General features: G+C 33.3%; 1 protein-coding gene across 1 annotated transcript; it reads right to left on the bottom strand.

The window, feature by feature from the left end:
* Window positions 1–1,900: 1,900 nt before the first annotated feature.
* On the bottom strand, window positions 1,901–24,545 carry LOC123533335 (low-density lipoprotein receptor-like). The gene is made up of 7 exons (XM_053520568.1): window positions 24,494–24,545; window positions 20,110–20,223; window positions 17,137–17,262; window positions 15,559–15,675; window positions 11,233–11,355; window positions 8,948–9,073; window positions 1,901–1,938 (listed from the first exon to the last, which is right to left on the bottom strand). The coding sequence occupies exons 1-7, from the start codon at window positions 24,543–24,545 to the stop codon at window positions 1,901–1,903; spliced, it is 696 nt and encodes a 231-aa protein (XP_053376543.1).
* Between the last annotated feature and the right edge of the window lie 1,593 nt (window positions 24,546–26,138).

The raw sequence follows: 26,138 nt of genomic DNA, 5'->3' as shown, positions 1-26,138 counted from the left end.
CTTTGTTTTTCACTTTCACCAAAGATCGTTTATCTAAAGGTTTTACTCACTTTTTTCCATGTTTCCTTCCCGGGTTCCGGCGCCAATTCAATGTAGCAGAGACTTAGTGCTTTTATAATAAATTTCCCATCAAACTTTTTGTTTTAAGTCTCAACCACATCGAGATAGTTTTATAAAACACAATAAACTAAGATTCCATTTTTTTTATTCATTTTCCATAAGAACATATTTATCGTTGCATTAACTAAATTAATCCAGAATAAGAACTGACAGTTTAACGCACATTGAACACTAAATCCTCCTCTGTAGCGGTATTGGTAACGACAGCGGAAAATTTCTTTATTGCCGCGGCGGTCCGGGTACGATTACCGACGCGGACACCTTTTTTTTTCTTGATAATGCATATTCAAAATAGTTTAGAAACAAAAACTCATACTTTAATGTTCATAATATGACCAAACTACAGTTTGAAAGCAAGATCATTTTTTAGCCAAAATCTGGAGATCAGTGCCTTTAATTGCTTTTTAATGGTACTGTCTGAGCTATGCTCATTTCGCGTCTTGTTTTTTTTTTATAATAAACCCCTGGGAAACGCAAAACAGATCGTCAATTTATACTGTGCGTAGATAAACAAGAAAAGGAAACATTGACCAGACAACGCAGGTTGGATCTTGTGGCTTTTATAACATTTTAAGTAGCCTACGATATTGTGACAATTAAAAAAACCGCGGGGGAGTCGATCCACCACCTTCTAGGCTAGAAGTCTGGGTGCAACTCAATTACTCTTAGGAATTCAAATTTAGAAAAGTGTGTTATTCATATGTTCCCATTAACATAGAAAAGAATGATAAATGTTTAAACTGATAAAAGATTTATCTGGCTAAAAGTGGCGGCAGTTCTGGACATCGGATGGGTATAACTTTATTTATAACAAAATTGTACAATACGCTCTGTAGCTTTAAAGTAATACCCTTTGTATATTTGTACGTAAATTGGTAAAACTTACAATGCTTGCGGTTATGGTCTTTACCAGTACTTTGTATTAAGAATATAGGTTTGACTGAACTTAAGTCCGACATTTTCAAGCGCTTACATTTTTCAAGATGAACTTTTATTGTTGCTCACGCTGTTACGTTTGATATTTTTAGAATTTTTGCAATCATTCAACTGATTGATGGGAAATGCTGATCTGGAATGACTCTGGGAGACATTGTAATTTTAGTGAATTAATTCGATTTGTAGATGCATCTGTTATTTTTTTGGGTTAAAATTCTTAAGAAATTCCGTCTTGTTTTCAGAAAAAAATGATACAGTATATATGTGATGAACAAAACGTGTTCCGCTTTTGCTGTTGAAAGAATTTTTTCTAGGCTAGAAAACTCCTAGCATTTGTAAAATTGGCGCTAATTTTCCGGAAAAGTGTCTCCTTTTGCAAGTGTCACCAAGTGAGGTTTAGAATATTTTTCAACCATAACATACATTAATTATTGAACAACTAAAGCTGTATGTCGTATCATCATTTATGGCCAAAATGAGTATGCCAGGTATCTACATTGCTAGTAGTGTTATTCTCCTCCCTTTGTTGCAAACACACCTTTTCAAACCCTAACCTTTTTTTTGACAATACTTATATCTATTTTAATAATCAAAATGTATCTAGTAACACGATCTAGTAGCACTCTGTCTGCTATTTTTTCTACTGCAGTTTCTGTTTGTAGGTGAGCTGCTTTGCGATAATGCGGCATTGGCTATATTAGCTGTGCTAAATGTTTGCAGGAAGGAAGTCTGCTCTCGTTGATTCTTCTTGATGTTTAGCATGCATTTGTCCTTTGATAATATATTGTTTCATTTTAAATAACTTATAGAAAATATAGGTGTAAAAATTACCTATTTTCACATTTTATTTCTCGATTTTCGCAAACCATTCGCCATACTTTTCTGAAAACGAAACAGAAGTAAAATTTCAGTATATGGTAACAATGAAATGAAATTGTAAACCGAAAAGTGATTTCTCAAGAACATGTCATAAGACAGAAATACATAACAATGTGTTTCACACTTTTCGGGTTATAAAACCATGTTGCATTTAATACGCGTCTGAGAATAAATACAAACCGCTGTTTAAGAGATAGGGAAACAACGAGAGACAATCTGATCTACCAAAACAGTCTAACTAAAACTTTATGTACTTGTGAGTTAGGCTACTCTCTCGTGGTAAAAGAAATGCATGGCAAGCAAAGTAAGTTGTAAAGTAATCAAGAAAAGTGAGACGTGAAATAGGTTTAACATTAATAAAGAAATAAATAAATAAGAGACATAAAACAAAAGCTAAAATAATAGAACAGAAACAGACATGAAACGATAGCTAAATATGTAAAACATTAGTAAAGGCATAAACAAGAAGACAAAGACATGTAGCAATTTCCGAACACCTTAAACATACGGTAAAGAAGATAAACAAGAAAATAGAGAAATCTGTTGCTCTAAGCGCTAAAATTAAAGAGCGACACAGGGAAACACGCGAACAAAAAATGGGATCGCTTAGACAAAAATTAAAGAACTTAACTCATATGGAAAAATAAAAGGCAGTTTAAATGTAAAAATATTTTGTAAATAATTGTAAATAGATACAAGAACATTGATAGATGGGGTAATTTCTGAAGAGCTAAAACAAATACTAAAGAAGAAACAAGAAAGTGGATGCACTAAGCAATGAAATAGCAGAAGACGAAACGGTTACTTCCAAAGTGAAACATAGCTTATCCTCGGCGAACATTTGTAAAATTATCCTCTTTGTTTGGCTAATTTTGATAAGAGTTCATACAGATTTCGTGAAAGAGTAAATGTTAATTAACAATTAAACAACGGATGTCTGGTCTAAAGTGGGACAAGCAATTTTTAACCCAGAAAATAAACACGGTAACCTACTGTGTGAAAATGAAATTACAGAGAAATGTACACATGAAATTAGTTTCTAAATAAAAGACTAATAATACTACATTTTGATCACTAACAATACAAAATGTTAAATATTACTGCGATCAACTTCAATAAAACTACTCCTAGTGAATCTGCAATTTCAGCTTCTGCCGATATTTCGGCTAGCATTCAGGCCAAATTCCATTCAAGTGGGACAGTATTAAATAAATGCTATACAAGTTCTATAATAAATAAACAATCATCGAGAGCCGTCACACATAGCCAGGCCCATTTTCAGAATAGTTCTTAAATGACCTATTTATAAACAACAGAAAACACAAAGAAAAGTAGGAGTCATTTATCTTCTAAGAGAGATTTTCTGTTTGACAGGTCAACATTATGGTGCATCTTCTAAACTGACTGCTAAAATAATGTATGAGCACATGTGCAATAAGGTTTGGTTACATTTCTGTGATTGCAAACAATAAATCTCATTGAAAATGCTACCAAAATATCAAGTATAGGTTCACATTGAAATTAAACCTGAAGCTGATTTACATAAGACATGAAAATGCCACTTCCATTGGGAAAAAGTTTCTTTTGCAAATCAATGTCATCAAATTATACTGTTTTGACTTTAGCCAATATATTGTAATCTCGGGAACTCTCGTCTTTACAGATCATTCAAGAGACTAATTACAGTTAAAGAGAGTAACATGTCCACTCTATTTAAGTCCTTCTTTATTTACAGGTAATAGACATACGTTCACTATATATACCATGCCGCTGTTTGTTACGTAATTATTGAAAAAGAAAATAGATAGAACATGTCATTAACTGGATGAAAGCCGAAACAATATTGAGACAAGACAAAGTAGAACAGCCGTGTAGAAAGAAGCAACATAATGCATATACTGATGACAACACTGCTCTTTGTAATGGACCAGAAATTAAAGATATACAAAAATACAGGCAATTGAAGATTACTTTGATCTAAATACATAATTTAATACCAACTGAATTCATACACGGACTAAAATATGTATTTCTATGTCACCTATTTCTATCAATGTCGCGCTTATATATTACAAAGTTCATGATATTAAAAATATGTCAGAGATTTAATGTTAGAAATAGAACATACAAAATAAAGTATAAACCTGATAGCAATAATGAAACAGTTATACGGAAATTTTGTTTTCGGACTGTTTTATGTTTTTATCCGTTACAAGCCAGAATAAATAAACGTTAGAAAACGGCATTTTACAGTTACCTTTAAATAGGTTAATATTTATTTCTATTTAACTCAAATTAAGATATATGCATGAAAATGCAACTTTTTCACAAGAGGCACTTATTTTTTACGTGTCTACGGATGAAGTGTTTATGTTTACAGTGTAATCTATCTAAATAGAACTATAGATGAAAAATGTTTTCAATGCATGAGATTATCTAGAATTGTCTAGAATGAGATTAAAGTTTTCTAACCTACTTCAGTGATGGGAGATTCTATTTGAGAACACTGACGGTATAATAGAATTGTTACGATAGATATTGTTTTTACCAGTGTATTCTTTTAATCATGTCACATACACGTGTCTGAAAATTTATATCCAATTTTGATAAACTTGACTTGAAGTCAAGTCTCAAAACTCCAGTACCCTAGATACTGACTATGAAGACAACTCAAAAATGAGTTTTGAGACCAGCGCCTTGGATTCAAAGTTATAAAACTGAGTTTTGAGACCAGACGCAAAAATCCAGCGCCTTGGATTCAAAGTTATAAAACTGAGTTTTGAGACCAGTCGCAAAATTTCAGCGCCTTGAATTCAAAGTTATAAAACTGAGTTTTGAGACCAGTCGCAAAATTCCAGCGCCTTGAATTCATAGTTATAATAGTGAGTTTTGGGACTAGTCACAAATTTCAGTCTCTAGGATCCAAGATTATAAATCTGAGTTTTGAAACTCCAAACTTCTTTGCTCCAGAGTTATTGAAATGACATTGGAGATCAGTTGGATTAAAAACTTTAACACCCTGGTTCCAAGGTAATAAAGCTCAGTGTGGCAACGTTAAATGTCGCAACGCCGCTAAATGTCGCAACCACCGTTAAATGTCGCAAGGTTGACGTTAAATGTCGCAACCACCGCTAAATGTCGCAAAATCGTCTGCCGCTAAATGTCGCACCTATAACGTTAAATGTCGCAAAAATTTACCCACCGTTATATGTCGCAACACCAACGCTAAATGTCGCACAGCAAAATGAGGTAATTTAAACAGTCTTTACAACTTAGAGATAAGACTGGGTAATGCATTCTTGATTTGGGAAGGGCTGAATTGAACTTTCACTCTGATCTGCACGTTTGCTTTTCAGTGGTTCCGCACCATACATACGTTTGAGCACTAACGTGGTACTCGCCACAGTACTAGATTTATTTCAGGTCGGAACTATGTAATTCTATGGAGTCCTGTTTAGCTCATGAGACATTAAGCTCGCGCTCCGTTTTGTCGCGCGTTGTATCGCATGTCTTTAGTCGACCTGAATTTCGTTACACAACAGGCCGGGGGCCAGAAATTGTTGATGGAGGATGGGAGAGGGGAATGGGGGTGGGGGGGGGGGACACCAGTTTAAAACAAAAGCGTCACCGGCGACGTGCGGTAGGTACGGGGTTACTCTGTCCGTATTTGTAGGAAAGTTTTTTATATACAGGTATGAAATGTTGGCCTGTGGTGCATTTTTGTCTTATTTTTTAGGTACGTACTAGAGGGGCACTCCCCTTATTTTAGGTGGTTAGGGTCTTTTTCCATTGACAATTTTGAAATACAAGTATGGAATGCTGGACTTTTATTGCATTTTTTGTTTAAAATTTCGGTGTATGGGAGGGGTTATCCCTGTCATTGTTTCAGGGCTCAGGGTCTTTCCCCGGGAAAGTTTGAAAAACAGGTATAAAATGGTTGCCTCTGGTGCATTTTTTTCTTCTTAATTTTAAGGTACTGGAGGGGTACTCCCCCCATTTTAAGGGGTCAAGGGTTCTTCCCCCTGGGGAATTTTGAAATAAGGGTGGATTCGGGGGGGGGGGGGGGGGTGGAAACGGCTCGGGCAACAATCCAGGCCTGTTACACAACAGGATGTTCAACTACGCGACACGAAGACTGTGTTTTGTACCAGCTGTAGAAACTGAAGATTTTCTATTTATCAGCCATGGGTTCTATTTCTTTGTTTGGAGGTTTACGTTTAAAGTCACAAGGCGACTATCAACTTTCAATGGCGGAGAAAGATCGTATGTGGTCCTCTGTACATTCTTTCAGGTAAAGCGGGAATTCTGATATTATTTTACTTTTAGTCTCTTAAAATTGTTTAGTTTAGTCTCATTCCCCTCATTATCCTACTTTTCCGCCTACTCACTCATAACCCTACCCCTCTCTCTTCTCTCCCCCCCCCCCCCCCCCCCCCCCCCCGTTTCAAAAATGTAAATTTTTATATTTTCTATTAATTCTCTTGGTGCTGTTTGTTTGTGTCTTAGATTTCTGTGTCGTTATTCACCCCGTTCCCCACCCATACCAAACCCCCACAGACATACAACACTATTACCAAATCGTATTTAGTTAGAAGAAACCTCAGAATATTTCTGTCCTAAAACACTGGCCCTATTACAAAATAATTTCACAAATATTTTTCCTGCGTGGCTGTTCAAGCAAGGTGTGGAACTCAGGTGAGCGATCTAGGGCCAACAAGGCCCTCTTGTTGCTATACGTAACAGCACTTATCATTAAGATAATTATTTGTATTACATAAACCTGTTAATTTTTCTTCTCTCAAAAAAGTAAATATACACAAGGAATTGATAGTCATAGTGTCAAATAGGAAGTGCGACATTTAGCGTTGGTGTTGCGACATATAACGGTGGGCAATTTTTTGCGACATTTAACGTTAGAGGTGCGACATTTAGCGGCAGACGATTTTGCGACATTTAGCGTGGTTGCGACATTTAACGTCAACCTTGCGACATTTAACGGTGGTTGCGACATTTAGCGGCGTTGCGACATTTAACGTTGCCACACTCAGTCATAGAGATCAATCTTGAATTTTAACACGGTTGTTTTAAGGTAATAACTAACTTGAGATCAGATTATGATTTGACTTGATGACAGTCAAAGCTCAATCTTACAATTTGCTAATTACAAAGAACCCAAAAACTCATTTAGTATTGAAAATTACAAATATCTTGATACTGTCAGCGTTCCCAGTAACATACATACAAGACAAATATAAAATGATTATAATGACATTGCAAGGAACAGAAAAAACGGTTTAATGAAATAATTCAAATACTTCTTTGAATTAGAAACATGCTCAATATCCAGCATATGTGTTATAAGAAATAAAATATACGTATCTACTATGCAACATCTTTAGAATTAGTTTAATGATAATTCAATTCAGCTACAAATACAAATTAATGTTAACAAAGAAATATAAACATTCCTTTTCACTGCCTTACACTTTAAATCAACTCACATAGCAAAACTGTTTATGTGCATTAATTAAGAATTTTCAAATTCAATATAGATAAGAAAAAGGAAAAATATCTATTCAATATTGGAAGGTTTAAGACTTCTTTATCGAACAACGTTCTCTACCCCCGATTACAATAATAACAAAACCAAAAAGAAATGGACGATAAAAAAAGAAGAGACAGTTCCGTTGCCATCGTAATTTCCTTACAAAGATTCTTTCATATATTCTCAACTTACTTATTTACAAAATCGCGAGACCACCACGTACAAACTTAGATAATTATGTTTAAGGTAAAAAATTAAATTGATACTAAAGTGTTTTGGAAGCAAGTTTTTACAACGCAACCAATCAAAATAGTAGCAAGCTCAATTTTATCGAGTCCGCGAGAGGTAATGAACACCCTTCTCACACTTATACCGGCATAAGCGTAATTCTATGAAATTATCATATACTGGTACACCATCAACCGCAAAAATGAAACAACTTTCATTTAGAAAGAGTTTCTTTGGGTTTATATATTGCAGTAGCTGGTTCTCAGCTTGACAATGTATTTTCAATTGTTCGCACAGAAAGCCAGGTAAAAAATCCTCTGTGGGATTCGAAAGCTTCGGACTTTGTCGTTGTTTTTAAACAAAAATCCTATTGTGTCACCGATCCGTCGAGACGGGCCAGAATAAAGTAAAACTGAACGGACCTCATGCTCACATAGGTAATTTCGAATTTAAAATTATGTATACTAATTCAAAATCTTACAAATTATGAAATTAACAGATACTTTGTCCTTGAATACAATATTTTGCAATTACCTTATATGGGAATATGAAGATCCCATGGGATCCAAAATGGTTGTTGTTTCATTATTTGCTTTTTTTTTTGTTTTTTTTTTTGTTTTGGGTTTAACGCCGTTTTTCAACAGTATTTCAGTTATGTAACGGCGGGCAGTTAACCTAACCAGTGTTCCTGGATTCTGTACCAGTACAAACCTGTTCTCCGCAAGTAACTGCCAACTTCCCCACATGAATCAGAGGTGGAGGACTAATGATTTCAGACACAATGTCGTTTATCAAATAGTCACGGAGAACATGCGCCCCGCCCGAGGATCGAACTCACGACCCCGCGATCCGTAGACCGACGCTCTACCTACTGAGCTATCATTATTTGCGTACAGTTTGAATAATTGGATGTGTCGTGTTTCAAAATACTTTGTAATGTTTTATCAGTCCTAATGAGTTGTTATATTTTCTAGTTCTTTGGGGTTCCATTCAATGCATATTATATATATGTATATTAGAGTTTCGCTTAGGTCGGTGTTATGGGCGGGAGGCGTGTTGCAAGTTTCACTACTTCCAACAAACAGACTGATTCAAACTGAGTCTGCTTTTGTTTTTGTTTGCAGTAATGGTCTAAAAGACATTGTATTGCATGTTCTGCAGTCATTGGTGCTGTTCTTACATTTGCTAAAGAACGTTGTTGAATGAAGTCTACGTCAAGGAGAAAGTTTGAAAACTTACCACCACACGTTTCCTTACTCTCGTCTGATCCATCGTAACAGTGCTGAATACCATCACAGAACTGTCTCTCGTTTATACAGGCTGTGTTATCACTGCACGCTACCTGACCCTCAGGACAGACCAAATCTTTAAAATTAAAAAAAAAGAAAAGAAAAATTAAAAGTGCAGAAAGCCCAGTTATTAGCATATACTTACTTCTAAGTACGTAGTTGTCGTTCATCTTTCAAAATTTAACCTTTAGCCTGCTAAATTGTTAAAATGGACCGGTCCATCATTCAATTTGGGCAATACCATTTATTATTCGAAGGGGTTTTCACTGAAAATTTACTGACTGAATCCGTGCAGGCTGATCTTGGTCTGCACTGGCTGCAAAGGCAGTATCACTTGCCGCCAGCAGGCTGAAGGTTAATTCAACAATTTTTTTAGTAAGACAATGCAATAATTTATATGTGAGAGGGTATAATAACGTCAAATTGTTCTGAATTTACATAAAGTAACATGCCTTCTCAGTTATATCTTTCATCTAGTGATCAGTTTTATATTCAGTTGTTTACCTCAGTACCACTATGCAATAAAGGAAGTTATGTTCTCTTGTGAAAAGATACATGTGGACAAAAGAAATGTGTGCTGGTATTAGGTAGAGTTGTTACAAGTTATTAGTAGCAATACCTGAAGGTAAGTAGACAGGTAAAACTAAATGTTTTTAAACATTAAATGCGTTCTGTTTTGTTAACAGACTATACATTGGTTTATGTTTAAGCATTGATGTTAACGCTTGTTATTAAAATGTCCTGCTGTGGCTGTTGTGAAAGCGGATTTCTAAGGTGAAACTCTTTAATAATTTTGGTTTCGCCGTGCGACTTTTGCTGTGTTTTCTACTTTCGATGCTTAATATGTATGCATGCATTAACGATTACGTAGGAAAGTAAGTGTAATATTAAGTAAGTGTGTCGATTTAAACAGTACACTAAGAGTGGCAAGCACTGTTGAATAAAGAATGAAACAGTACACAACGAATGGCATGACTTAGATTGACTTGTTTCACCTTAGACTGGTGAATTTCTTAAAAGGGTAAGCAAAAATTACTGAGTAAAATTATGAATAGTTGTATTTAAACATACCAAATGGCTGGATTGTTAACTAAGTGATTTATCAAGATTACTGCCTGACCTATCTCGCCTTAGACCCAAAACATACATTAGGGAACAAGTAGACGTTGCATAGTATTGGAAACAAGAGAAATAACACTGGTCAAATATAGCTGAGCACTGTTTTTATTGTCACCTTTGGAAGTATATAAGGTAAAAAATACTAATAGTATTAAAGAAATGAATGTTTGGATGCGGTCATTATGTAGGTAGATATCATATTCCCTGTACAGTTTAAAGGGACAAATTTCTTTTGATAAAATATTTGGTGTATCTCAACACACTTTGTGCATTTCGGTATGGCATATTGTGTACATAATCATTAGCATGGTTTAGATCATCTGAGATAAAATTATCCTCATTATGTTGAATTGCTAAGCTGGACGTGCATGTATGCTTATCATGATACTTCAACTTTGTCTCTTTTGTTTCTATGCATTTTAGCTAGAAACTATCATTTCATACTTCATTTCATGATACTTATATTTCGTACCATATGCTATGATATTTGATGAATTTTCTGTAATAATATATTAATAATAAAGTCACGGCCTTTATCCCATTTAAACAGCTTTTTTTAAAAAAAAAAAGTCAGAAGCGACATGCCACTCTTACTGACTTTAAATCTATGTCACTTCTCATCATGGTTAAAACAAGATGCCTTAAAGAGTAAGGGTGAGTCTGTCGCTTCTTATATTCGTTTCCTAATAATAAAATAAATCAAATGTTTCTTGTTTCTTCTCAACTTTCAATAAGAAAGATTTTATCTATATTTATGCCCTATCTAAAACATTTTCAAGATGTTAGCAAGCTTATTTCACAGTTTAGCTATAAACTTTATTAAAGTTCCCATTATTTATTTTGCTACCAGCCCTCAAGTGGGTTTTGAATTTCAAGTTGTGAAAGTTTGCGTTGTTTTCTTTTGTTACCTCCCCTAATGGTAAACTTTAAGGCAAAATTTATTTCAAAACACAACAACCTTTCGAGAAAACCTCTCCTATTTGATCTGAACAATTTGGTACATGTATATACATTCTCTGAAAGGATATTGTCTACGTGGTGTAAAATTCAAAATTTAAACAACACCAAAACTATTGTGCGGACGTAGAGGAGCCATGTTACTAGTTACTGTTTCACCTTTTCTACACAGATCCTGAGCTTCGTCACTTCCATCAGCACACTCTGGTATACTGTTACAAACATTGGACTTAGCTATACACTGATCCCCAGAAGCACACTCAAACTGGTCCCTGCGGCAAACTGAAAATAAACACATATACATTTAAAACAATGTAAGGCAATGTCAGCATGTATTTCGCTTTGGCAAAGAGACTAACTAAGCGAGCGTTACGGACGTTACAAACTAATTAAATGTAACAACATTTGCGCCTTCGCATCAAAAGATAAACAAAACTTGTTCTTGTTTTCAAATTGAGTATGCATACATGTATAGATATTTTGTCTTGATAAATCTATTCCTTGCTGAGTTTTCAATTTCAAACTTAATAATATATCGAATAAACATTTTAGTTCGTTATATAGACGAAAATGAAACTGAAATGTACAAATTTATGGTTTTAAAACAATTATTTTTTTCTTAAAGTAAACAATAGCATTCTTCCTCGAACAAATATAACCATGGCTTATTGAAAATTTATCACAAATACATTTTAAAAAACAGTTCGTCAGTAAATGATCATATAAGTTAAACATGTGTCAAAAATCCTTTGCTTAATACTGATAGTATGACATAATAAGTAAAAGTAAATTATTCTGATTATTAAAGTCCATATGCATTACAAAGTATATACACATAGTGAAATTCTATTTAAGATGAAAGTCGCAGCATTTAACGCTAAACTTACTTAGATCTTACTGCAATAACAGTCGACAAATTATGTATTCTCCGAACAAGACTTCGGCATTTTCCGATTTCTACGGAAATACATGAGCGCGATGAGCTATATTTACGCCCGAAGCATGCCGAATTGCTCAAGAATATGTAATCGAACGCTGAATGTCTTTATAGGTCATCGACCTTAATACGTTTGGACTAGAAATGTACTGTTTGCAACACTTTTTTGAATTTGTTGGTCTGACAAAAAATATTTATTTATTTATTTATTTGGGTTTTATGGCGCACCAACACAGTATAGGTTACTGACAAAAAGAGTCGAGAACAATTACAGTCATGTAATAAAATTATGTGACTTCAAGAGTACTGAATTATTGTCGCCTTGCACTTGGGTAGGTATTATCTAGTAAACAGCAACATGCATACAATACGAGTTATTTCTATTAAATAAATGACATGCAAAAATATATACTGTTTTTATCTAAATATCTTTCCATTCGACCTGTCAACAATTTGCTGAAAATTTAAGAGAAATGTAATAAAAAACGTACCAGTACGAAAAAATACTTTTAAAAAGTTAATTTATTTCTTTTAAAAAAATTATTCGTAGTCGTGTGAGAGCCATGTACAAACTGAACAGATTTTCGTAGAAGTAGAAATATTTTAAGTTTTGAAGTTCAATATCAAGGCTTAAAATGTAGTTTTGATATCCTGTAGTAGACTTTTGACAAATGAATATTCCGTAAGCTAGCTTTGCGTATTCTTAAAAGTTATTTAACTGATTAGACAAATGATGTAGTCAAAGTTATGATTACTAAACAATTTATAGTCAAAACGTAAAATCGGAAACAAACAAAAATTGACTACTCTATTTTATATTATCTATTCATTCTATTTTTTTTTATTCAAAAATCCTATTGTCACCTGTGACATCTTCAAAATGTAGTATTTCAATAAAACCACCAGATATCTTAGAAAACATTTGACGGAAAGTAAACAGAAATGTTCAGGGATTTGATTGTACCTTTCTTTGATTTTGGAATATCGCTTGTATAGGATATATGTAACCTTGTTATATACATTTCCTCCATTACAAAATGCCATTCAGCTTATTAAACAAGCATAAAAGCAGTAAGATAAAGGTGATGCAGATTACATGCAGATCCTACGTTACTCACATGCTACATTTCTAGTTATAAGATGTTTAAATCAGTTTATGCACATCATGATCATATGCTGATATAAGCATTGTAAACTGAAGAGAGATGAGGTTTGGCCTTGACCTCGTTTTCAGTAAGACAAAACTTTAAAGCAGCATAATACAATAGAGTGATAAATATATATCAACTTTAAAAACATGCGAACAAAATCAATATGCTTTCTAGAACTACAGACATATAAGATATTTTATAATATATATAATTTAATAAAGGTATTTAATCATTTTTGACCGCTATGAAGGTCAACAGAAAAAATAAGCTCTTGTCAAAGCATAGAACCATTCGAAGAAAACGGTGTTTGCAGCACTAATATGCTCTTACACGTTCTTTACCTCGAAAAAAGAAGAATGATGCATATTCCAGTTGTCAAAACATTTAACCTTTACCCTGCTGGCGGCAATTGGTTTTGCCGTTGCGAATAGTACAGACCAAGATCAGCAGGCTGATCATGGTATGCACTATTCGCTATTCAGTCTGTTAATTTTCAGTGAACATCCCTTTGAATGATAAGTGGTACTGGTCAAACTGAATGATGGACCAGTTCATTTTAGAAATTTAGCAGGGTAAAGGTTAAGGCGGTCCGGTGGTCATGAGCTTGAAGTAAATGGTAAGGGACCGTCCTGATTTTTCTTTTTTTCTGTTTGTATCATTCCTACTACTATTGTTTAAACTTTTCATTACTTTTATTTCTTAAATGTATATACAGTAAAAAAAGAGAATTAATCAACTTAAATCTATAAACCAGAAATCTTAATCTCATAAAGGAAACAAATACGATCACGGACCAAAATGTGACTAAATCCCTAACCTCCCCCCCCCCCCACCACACACACACAAAAATAAATAAATAAATAAAATAAATAAACTGCAAAGACAAAGCTCTATATAGAAACTCAAAAGTTCTAAGCAGGCTAAGATACTAGCAAAGTTAGAGTTAATTACAATGTACATATGAAAAAGGGTTTCAGCTGAACCGCTTACCCATATCTGTTAAAACAAAAATATACAAGACATAAAACAGAACACTAAATACATAACGTAGTACACCAGTGTTCGTCGAAAACCGTAGTAGTTACTGATGTTATATTTCTTTCATGATTTTTTTTTGTCTTGAATTTCAAAAATACTTATTTACAACATGTATTTAAAGTACTATCTGTTAAATTGGTTGTATTTATACTACACACTTTTAAATCATAAAAATCAATGCACATCTCTCTTCCAAATGAAAATTGAAGAGATGCTTGTCTATCAAATGAAATATATCTAGCTATTTGTTTGTACACTACAATTGAAGCTATGAATGCAATGGTGCAAAATATCAAAACAATCTGCCAGTTACTACTGACGGTCCAACACATGAATATCGATACGGTACAGACTTACCTAAGCGTTATGTACAGGCGCATTTCAAAAGTTGGGTACATACGTTTCGCAAAATCATTGGCAGTGTTTAGGAGAAAATTCTATTAATTCACGTTACAAGTTTTAAAAGTAAATATTAACTCAATCTCCTAAATTACATGAAAAAAAATCAATTATTTCGCGCAATATTCTAGGTTTAATTTGAGATATGTCTAAAACGACATTTTATAATGTTTCAAGTTGGTTTTCTCCATTTTAATCTATTTTGAATAGATCCGTTTTATTACATGACCATCAAAGTCTTAAAAGATTACAATATTACAAGATTTTATTTCATATAAACCAGAAGGTCATAGACCCATGTGGCAAAATACAACATAAGAATATGGTGACAGCAAACGAAAGTTAACGATATAGACAGTAATCAAAATTTTAAATGTTTTGCAATATTCATCAAGTACCGAAATTAATGAAACACATCTGTACATAAACGACAATGTAACCTACGTTACATGTAATAACACAAAATGTAACATACTTCACGTTGAATAATCCAATGTGCGCTTGTGCATATTTAAACAAATTCTATATAATTAATACATATTACAAATCATAAAACGTACATGACTTTAACATTGAGATTTACAAAATATACGGACTACACAAAGAAATAGTTGTACTTTTAACTTTAGAAAGTATAGTTAGTGTTAACGAAATCACTCAACATATCCTATAATTTATATTCTTTTATAATGTGACATTCTAAAATGGCATTTCAAAAAACATAGTACATGCAAAAGTTCCTTTATGATCGTTCGGTGAACTGTATTATTTTTCTTAAAAACATAATATATTCTATCTAAACCCACGCCCATACTGTACTGGCCTTCTCCAAGATGTAAGAGTATGTCTACATGCACATTTTACTTTGAGATTTAGAAACTACCATATGTGCTTTTTATATATTACTTGACTATGTGTATTAATGGTACTAAGCACGAAATTCTCGTTCATATTACGTACCACAGCTTTCTTCGTCACTTCCGTCTGGGCAATCTTCCTTTCCGTCACATCTCTCTTCTGGTGCAACACATTTTGTCCCATCCCTGCACGGGACATTTCCCTCGTTACAGTTTATTGCTAAACAACAAAATAAACATGTTTTTTATATTTGACATTCATATACAGACAATAGCAAAGCCACGTGACTTTCTGGTTTACACACAGGAAATGCTCATTCTTGCAGCAACATTTTCTGATAACATGGCGGAGTAATAGTGTGTTCAGCGGGTCTGATTCTATCTTCCAGGATAATCTCAAAACTTTTTACAGGTCTCCAAAGGTGGTAGTAAGAAGTTTTGAATTCTAAACAGATCTTGATTGTTTATTTAGTTATTTATTTAATTTTTTTTTATTTTTTTTTATATTTTTTATTTATTTTTTTTATTTTATGGGCAAAATGCATTTTTCGTGTTGTTTTCTTTTACCGGTATAGAAAATTCGAGGGTAAATGTTCGACCTATCAAATTTTCGAAAAGATATTCAATGAAATTTACTATTAGGCTACTTTACATGGTTTGTCAAGAATATGTTGTCCACCAATCTGCCAAAATTAATGTCGGAAGGATTTAGAATTAATTTAATGATAATTCAATTCAGCTACAAATACAAATTAATGTTAACAAAGAAATATAAACATTCCTTTTCACTGCCTTACACTTCCAATCAACTCACATAGCAAAACTGTTTATGTGCATTAATTATGAATTTTCTAATTCAATATAGATAAGAAAAACCCTTATACCGGCATAAGCGTAATTCTATGAAATTATCATACATTGGTACACCATCAACCGCAAAAATGAAACAACTTTCATTTAGAAAGAGTTTCTTTGGGTTTATATATTGCAGTAGCTGGTTCTCAGCTTGACAATGCATTTTCAATTGTTCGCACAGAAAGCCAGGTAAAAAATCCTCTGTGGGATTCGAAAGCTTCGGACTTTGTCGTTGTTTTTAAATAAAAATCCTATCGTGTCACCGATCCGTCGAGACGGGCCAGAATAAAGTAAAACTGAACAGACTTCATGCTCACATAGGTAATTTCGAATTTAAAATTATGTATACTAATTCAAAATCTTACAAATTATGAAATTAACAGATACTTTGTCCTTGAATACAATATTTTGCAATTACCTTATATGGGAATATGAAGATCCCACGGGATCCAAAATGATTGTTGTTTCATTATTTGCGTACAGTTTGAATAATTGGATGTGTCGTGTTTCAAAATACTTTGTAATGTTTTATCAGTCCTAATGAGTTGTTATATTTTCTAGTTCTTTGGGGTTCCATTCATTGCATATTATATATATGTATATTAGAGTTTCGCTTAGGTCGGTTCTTTGGGCGGGAGGCGTGTTGCAAGTTTCACTACTTCCAACAAACAGTCTGCTTCAAACTGAGTCTGCTTTTGTTTTTGTTTGCAGTAATGGTCTAAAAGACATTGTATTGCATGTTCTGCAGTCATTGGTGCTGTTCTTGCATTTGCTAAAGAACGTTGTTGAATGAAGTCTACGTCAAGGAGAAAGTTTGAAAACTTACCACCACACGTTTCCTTACTCTCGTCTGATCCATCGTAACAGTGTTGAATACCATCACAGAACTGTTTCTCGTTTATACAGGCTGTGTTATCACTGCACGCTACCTGACCCTCAGGACAGACCAAACCTTTAAAATTAAAAAAAAAAAATTAAAAGTGCAGAAAGCCCAGTTATTAGCATATACTTACTTCTTAGTACGTAGTTGACGTTCATCTTTCAAAATTTAACCTTTAGCCTGCTAAATTTCTAAAATGGACCGGTCCATCATTCAATTTGGGCAATACCATTTATTATTCGAAGGGGTTTTCACTGAAAATTTACTGACTGAATCCGTGCAGGCTGATCTTGGTCTGCACTGGCCGCAAAGGCAGTATCACTTGCCGCCAGCAGGCTGAAGGGTTTAATTCAACAATTTTTTTTAGTAAGACAATGCAATAATTTATATGTAAAGGGTATAATAACGTCAAATTGTTCTGAATTTACATAAAGTAACATGCCTTCTCAGTTATAACTTTCATCAAAGTGATCATTTTATATTCAGTTGTTTACCTCAGTACCACTATGCAATAAAGGAAGTTATGTTCTCTTGTGAAAAGATACATGTGGACAAAAGAAATGTGTGCTGGTATTAGGTAGAGTTGTTACAAGTTATTAGTAGCAATACCGAAGGAAGTAGACAGGTAAAACTAAATGTTTTTAAACATTAAATGCGTTCTGTTCGTTAACAGACTATACATTGGGTTTTAATTTTTAACATTGATGTTAAACGCTTTGTTATTAAAATGTCCTGCTGGGGCTGTTGTGAAAGCGATTCTAAGGTGAAACTTTTTAAAATAATTTTGGTTTCGCCGTGCGATTTTTGCTGGTTTTTCATACTTTCGATGCTTAATATGTATGCATGCATTAACGATTACGTAGGAAAGTAAGTGTAATATATTTTGATGGCTTAGTCGTGCAAGTATTGTAGATACATTGATCCTTGAGTATTTTATTTTCAATAATATCTTATTGCCGCCATCTAGTTAATAATTTTCGTCCACAACACTTAACATAGGGCTATGTGTTTTATGACTTCGAAAACGAATGAACGAAGTCATCAATACATGAATACAGTATTTTTGCTCTTTAAATATTTTAATTTTCTTTGTGAATGCAGCTTCTACATCCTCTTGTCATAGACGTTGTGCTGTTGGTGTATTTTATCATACTGAATCACTGTCGATTTAAACAGTACACTAAGAGTGGCAAGCACTGTTGAATAAAGAATGAAACAGTACACAACGAATTGCATGACCTAGGTTGACTTGTTTCACCTTAGACTGGTGAATTTCTTAAAAGGGTAAGCAAAAATTAATGAGTAAAATTATGAATAGTTGTATTTAAACATACCAAATGGCTGGATTGTTAACTAAGTGATTTATCAAGATTACTGCCTGACCTATCTCGCCTTAGGCCCAAAACATACATTAGGGAACAAGTAGACGTTGCATAGTATTGGAAACAAGAGAAATAACACTGGTCAAATATAGCTGAGCACTGTTTTTATTGTCACCTTTGGAAGTATATAAGGTAAAAAATACTAATAGTATTAAAGAAATGAATGGTTTGATGCGGTCATTATGTAGGTAGATATCATATTCCCTGTACAGTTTAAAGGGACAAATTTCTTTTGATAAAATTTTTGGTGTATCTCAACACACTTTGTGCATTTCGGTATGGCATTTTGTGTACATAATCATTAGCAGGGTTTTTAGATCATCTGAGATTATAAGGTCTTACTGCCTGCCTGTGTAAGACGGGGTTTCCCTACCCGGGGGACAGTGTGGAAGGGAAAAACCCGAGCGTTGGGCGAGGTTTTTTATCCATGCTGCCCCGAGGGAAAGGGAAAACAGCTGTCTTACACAGGCAGACATGTTAGATCATTTTTCTTGCCTGTCATGTACAAAATAGATCGTGGAGACAAATAGGGTTGAGTATTTCCTGACGTTATTTAGTTAATGACGTCACAATGGTACCAGTACTATGTGACGACACCTTAGTGCACGCTATTCTAGACAAGGTTTTTCCCTAGGGAAAGACAGGAAGATCTATCCCCGGCGCGTGCTCGGATAAATGTATACTTTCCCCGCTAGGTAGGCAAGAAAAAATTATCCTCATTATGTTGAATTGCTAAGCTGGACTTGCCTAGCAATTTGCATTCTCCTTGCATTGTCTAGTGCATGTATGCTTATCATGATACTTCAACTTTGTCTATTTTGTTTCTATGCATTTTAGCTAGAAACTATCATTTCATACTTCATTTCATGATATTTATATTTCGTACCATATGCTATGATATTTGATGACTTTTCTGTAATAATATATCAATAATAAAGTCACGGCCTTTATCCCATTTAAACAGTTTTTAAAAAAAAAAAGTCAGAAGCGACCCTGCCACTCTACTGACTTTAAATCTATGTCACTTCTCCCTCATGGTAAAACAAGATGCCTTTAAAGAGTAAGGGTGATCTGTCGCTTCTTATATTCGTTTCCTGATAATAAAATAAATCAAATTTCTTGTTTCTTCTCAACTTTCAATAAGGAAGATTTTATCTATATTAATGCCCTATCTAAAACATTTTCAAGATGTTAGCAAGCTTATTTCACAGTTTAGCTAAAACTTTATTAAAGTTCCCATTATTTATTTTTCTACCAGCCCTCAAGTGGGGTTTTTAATTTCAAGTTGTGAAAGTTTTCGTTGTTACTTTTGTTACCTCCCCTAATGGTAAACTTTAAGGCAAAATTATTTCAAAACACAACAACCTTTCGAGAAAACCCTCTCCTATTTGATCTAACAATTTGGTACATGTAAAATACATTCTCTGAAAGATATTGTCTACGTGGTGTAAAAATTCAAATTTTTAAAAAACACCAAAACTATTGTGCGGACGTAGAGGCCATGTTACAAGTTACTGTTTCCAAACCCTTTTTTTACACAGATCCCCGAGCTTCGTCCACTTCATCAGCACACTCTGGTATACGTTACAAACATTGGGCTTAGCTATACACTGATCCCCAGAAGCACACTCAAACTGGTCCCTGCGGCAAACTGAAAATAAACACATATACATTTAAAACAATGTAAGGCAATGTCAGCATGTATTTCGCTTTGGCAAAGAGACTAAATAAGCGAGCGTTACGGACGTTACAAACTAATTAAATGTAACAACATTTGCGCCTTGGCATCAAAAGATAAAAACAAAGCTTGTTCTTGTTTTCAAATTGAGTATGCATACATGTATAGATATTTTGTCTTGATAAATCTATTCCTTGCTGAGTTTTCAATTTCAAACTTAATAATATATCGAATAAACATTTTAGTTCGTTATATAGACGAAAATGAAACTGAAATTTACAAATTTATGGTTTAACAACAATTATTGTTTTCTTAAAGTAAACAATAGCATTCTTCCTCGAACAAATATAACCATGGCTTATTGAAGTTTTGTCACAAATACATTTTAAAAAACGTCAGTAAATGATCATATAAACATGTGTCAAAAATCCTTTGCTTAATACTGATAGTATGACAAATAAGTAAAAGTAAATTATTCTGATTATTAAAGTCCATATGCATTAAAAAAGTATATACACATAGGAAATTCTATTTAAGATGAAAGTCGCAGCATTTAAAAGCTAAACTTACTTTGATCTTACTGCAATAACAGTTGACAAATTATGTATTCTCCCCAACAAGACTTCGGCATTTCCGATTTCTACGGAAATACATGAGGGGCGATGAGCTATATTTACGCCCCAAGCATGCCGAATTGCCAAGAATATGTAATCGAACGCTGAATGTCTTTATAGGTCATCGACCTTATACTTTGGACTAGAATTGTACTGTTTGCAACACTTTTTTGAATTTGTTGGTCTGACAAAAAATATTTATTTTTTTTATTTATTTGGGTTTTATGGCGCACCAACACAGTATAGGTACTGACAAAATAAGTCGAGAACAATTACAGTCATGTAAATAAAATTATGGGGACTTCAAGAGTACTGAATTATTGTCGCCTTTCACTTGGGTAGGTAAATTAAACTAGTAAAACAGCAACATGCATACAATACGAGTTATCTCATTAAATAAATGACATGCAAAAATATATACTGCTTTTATCTAAATATCTTTCCATTCGACCTGTGAACAATTTGCCCGAAAATTTAAGAGAAATGTAATAAAAAACGTACCAGTACGAAAAAATACTTTTAAAAGTTAATTTATTTCTTTTTAAAAAAAATTTTTCGTAGTCGTGTTTAGAGCCAAGTACAAACTGAACAGATTTTCGTAGAATAGAAATATTTTAAGTTTTGAAGTTCAATATCAAGGCTTAAAATGTAGTTTTGATATCCTGTAGTAGACTTTTGACAATGAATATTCCGTTATCTGAGCTTTGCGTCATCTTAAAAGTTATTTAACTGATAACAAATGATGTAGTCAACAGTTTTATTACAAAACAATTATAGTCAAAACGTAAAATCGGAAACAAACAAAAATAGACTACTCTATTTATATTATCTAATTCATTCTATTTTTTTTTATTCAAAACTCCAATTGTCACCTGTGACATCTTCAAAAAAGTAAGTAATTTCAATAAAACCACCCCAGAATATCTTAGAAAACATTTGACCGGAAAGAAAGAGAAATGTTCAGATTTGATTGTACCTTTCTTTGAATTTGGAATATCGCTTTGAATAGGAAATATGTAACCTGTAATATACATTTCCTCCTCCTTCCTCCATTACAAAAATGCCATATCAGCTTATTATACAAGCATAAAAGCAGTAAGAAAAAGGTGATGCAGATTCCATGCGAGATCCACGTTACTCACATGCTACATATCTAGTTATAAGATGTTTAAATCAGTTTATGCACATCATGATCATATGCTGATATAAGCATTGTAAACTGAAAAGAGATGAGTTTTGGCCATGACCTTGACCTCGTTTTCAGTTAGACCAAACTTTAAAGATAGCATAATACAATAGAGTGATAAATATATATCAACATTAAAAACATTCGAACAAAATCATATGCTTTCTAGAACTACAGACATATAAAGATATTATATAATATATATAATTTAATAAAGGTAATATAATCATTTTGACCGCTAAGAAGTTCAACAGAAAAAATAAGCTCAGTTTCGTAGCATAGAACCATTCGAAGAAAACGGTGTTTGCACACTAATATTGCTCCTTACAACGTTCTTTACGGTCGAAAAAAAGAAAATAATCATAATTTCCAGTTGTCAAAACATTTAACCTTGGACCCTGCTGGCGCAATTTGTTTTGCCGTTGCGAATAGTACAGAGACCAAGATCAGCAGGCTGATCATGGTATCACAATTCGCTATTCAGTCTGTTAATTTCTCAGTGAACAACCTTGAATGATAAGTGGTACTGTCAAACTGGAATGATGGACCAGTTCATTTTAGGAAATTATAGCAGGCTAAAGGTTAAGGGCGGCCCCGTGGTCATGAGCTTGAAGTAAATGTTAATGACCGTCCCTGATTTTATTCTATTTTTCTTTTTGTATCATTCCTACTACAATTGTATAAAACATTTCATTAACTTTTATTTCTTAAATGTAATATACAGTAAAAAAAGAGATTAATCAACTTAAATCTATAAACCAACTTAATCACATACAGAAACAAATATGATCACGGACAAAATGTACTAAAATCCCTAACCTCCACCCCAGGTCCCTCCCCCCCCCCCCACCACACACACTCACAAAATAAATTAAATAAATAAAAATAAATAAAACTGCAAAGAACAAAGCTCTATATAGAAACTCAAAAGAGTTCTAGGAGGCTAAGATACTAGCAAAGTTAGAGTTTAATTACAATGTACATATGAAAAAAGGGTTACAGCTGAACCGCTTACCCATATCATGTTAAATACAAAAATTCACAAGAAGCATAAAAACAGAACACTAAATACATAACGTAGTACACCAGAGTTTATCGTCGAAAACCGTAGAAGTTACTGAAGTAATTTCTTTCATGTGTTTTTTTTATTGTTCTTGAATTTCAAAAATACATAATTATAACAAGGTATTTAAAGTACTATCTGTTAAATTGTGTTGTATTTATACTACACACTTTTAACTCTCAGAAAAATCAATGCACTCTCTCTTCCAAAAGAAAATTGAAGAGATAGCTTGTCTATCAAATGATAATATATCTAGCTATTTGTTGTACACTACCATTGAAGCTAAGAATTGTAATGTGCAAAATATCAAAACCATCTGCCAGATACTAACTGACGGTCCAACACATGATATCGATACGGTTACAGACATACCCTAAGCTTTATGTACAGGGCGCATTTCAAAAGTTTGGTACATACTTTTCGGTCAAAAATCATTGGTCAAGTGTTTAGGAGAAAATTCTTATTCATTCACGATAAAAGTAAATATTAACATTCAATCTCCTAAACTACATGAAAAAAAACCCAAATTTATTTCGCGCAATATTCTAGTTTTAAATTGAAGATATGTCTAAAACGACATTTGAATAATGTTCAATTGTTTTCTCCATTTAATCTATGTGAATAGATCCTTTTATTACATTACCGTCAAATCTTAAAAGATTACAATATTACAAGATTTATTAAATATAAACCAGAAGGTCATAGACCCATTTGGCAAAATACAACATAAGCATATGTGACAGAACTTAAGTTAATGATATAGACAAATAATCAAAATTTAAAATGTTTTTGCAATATCATCAGTACCGCAATTAATGAAACCCATCTGTACATAAAAGACAATGTAAACCTCGTTACATTAATAACACAACAAGTAACATACATCACGTATGAATAAGCCAATGTGCGCTTGTGCATATAAAAACAAATACTATATAAATAATACAAATTACAAACCATAAAACGTACATGACATAACATTGATATATTACAAATCTACTGACACACCAGGAAATAGTTGTAACTTTTAACTTTATGAAAGGTGAGTATGTTAGTGATAACGAAATCCACTCAATATCCGATAATTTAATAAACTTTATAATTGACATTCTAAATGGCATTTCAAAGAACAAAGTAACATGCAAAAGTTCCATTAAGAACGTTCGGTGAACTGTATTATTTATAGTCTTAAAAAAATAAAAAATTCTATCTAAACCCCACGCCCATACTGACTGGGCCTTCTCCCAGATGTAAGAGTATGACAACAATCACATTTTTAACTTGAGAATAAGAAACTAACCAATATGTGCTTTTTATAAATTACTTGACTATGTGTATTAAAGGTACTAAGCACGAAAATTCTCCGTTCATAATACGTACCACAGCTTACTTCGTCACTTCCGTCAGGGCCATCTTTCCTTTCCGTCCACATCTCTCTTCTGGAGTATGCAACACATTTTTGTCCCCATCCTGAACACGGACATTTCCCTCGTTACAGATTTATTGCTAAACAACAAAATAAAACCAATTTTTTATATTTGACATACATATACATACAATAGCAAAGCCACGTGACTTTTCTGGTTTACACACGAGAAAAATGCTTCATTCTTGCAGCAAAATTTTCTGATAACATGGCGGAGGAATAGTGTGTTCAGCGGGTCTTGATTCTATCTTACCAGAAATAAATCTCAAAACTTTTTACAGGTCTCCAAAGGTGGTAGAAAGAAGTTTATGAATTCTTAACAGATCTTGAATGTTTATTTAGGTAAATTATTTAATTTTTTATTATTTTTTAATTTTATTTATTTTATGGGCAAAATGATTTTTTGTGTGGTTTTCCTTCTTTACCGGTATAGAAAATTCGAGGTTAAATTCGACCTATCCAAATTTTCGAAAGATATTCAATGAAATTTACTATTAGGCTAATTTTTACATGGTTTGTTCATGAATATGTTGTCCACCAATCAGTCCAAATTAATGTCGGAAGGATTTCAAGGTAACCATTCACTTCTGATTATTTTAATTCTTTTACTTATGTTTGTGACTTCTTCAACAAATGAAATTAGTTTATCATTTTTTTTACTATTTTTTAAAATCTACAGAAAAAAAATGCATTTCTTCTAATTAAATACAAAATATTCTTATTAGTATACTTATGCAATGTTCACTCACACACTATTTCCAGAGACAATTTTGCTTCTACTCTCTGCTAAATAACTTCAGCTTTTCGTGAAATGAGCGAAAAGTGAAGCTCGCACAAAAATCAGTACCAAACTACAGTTTTCTGTACTTACTTACACCATTATTTGCTACTTTCGCGATCCGTCGGCACAGTTTGGAACCGCTAACCACAATCAGACATTCTTTATCTCCCCTTTAGGAGTTATACAGAAACCGGCGACACACGATGCGGACTACGCATCACGTTGAATTCACAAAAGGCAGCTGACAGGGCAACAATTTATTCTTAAATAAAGAATTTCAGTGGATTCAACCGCGTATCAAAAGAAGAAGACTAATGAATTAGCTTTTAACATCAGTTGAAAAAAAAAACATTCGAAACGAGCGAATAACTGAATGTACCAGTTAAAGCCCTGCTCCCGGCATAATCAAATTCTATAGTGTGTAATCAACCCATGATTGACAACAGGTAACATTTTAACAACCACGCGCCACACTTTAGCACGTAAAACCATCAGGTATTTTCATATAGAATTTTATATAAATAGACCATTTTGACAGGCTCACTGTTCAAGATTAGGATTTTCATGCTTTTTCAGTGACAATTTAAGGTTAAAAGGTAGAACTGGAGCAGGTCTTTAAAAAGAAAGTGCATTCTCATTCTAAGATTCTGATTTTTATTTAAGTTCAGGCCATGGCAAATGTTCTTAGAAAAGCAGAACGAATGTTTGCAGATAAATCGAAATTTAACAACTGCACAATTAACCTACAAATTGCCCAATTCTCTGTTTTTACACAAAAATCTAAAATTCTCAGCTGCTTTAAAATTTCTTCTTTGAAT

Source organism: Mercenaria mercenaria, chromosome 12 (assembly GCF_021730395.1).
Source record: "Mercenaria mercenaria strain notata chromosome 12, MADL_Memer_1, whole genome shotgun sequence".
Classification (NCBI taxonomy): domain Eukaryota; kingdom Metazoa; phylum Mollusca; class Bivalvia; order Venerida; family Veneridae; genus Mercenaria; species Mercenaria mercenaria.
This window is presented reverse-complemented; position numbering and strand designations above follow the sequence as displayed.

Bases quoted from the DNA above. Each gene is read 5' to 3' on its own strand.
- LOC123533335 (XM_053520568.1), bottom strand. From the start codon at position 24,545: ATGTGGACGGAAAGGAAAGATGGCCCTGACGGAAGTGACGAAGTAAGC. The intron at 11,356-15,558 runs GTACGTAATATG...GTTTATTTTCAG, and splicing joins AAGTGACGAAGAAAGCTGTG to TTTGCCGCAGGGACCAGTTT. The intron at 9,074-11,232 runs GTGAAACAGTAA...TTAATTTTAAAG, and splicing joins TCAGGATCTGTGTAGAAAAG to ATTTGGTCTGTCCTGAGGGT.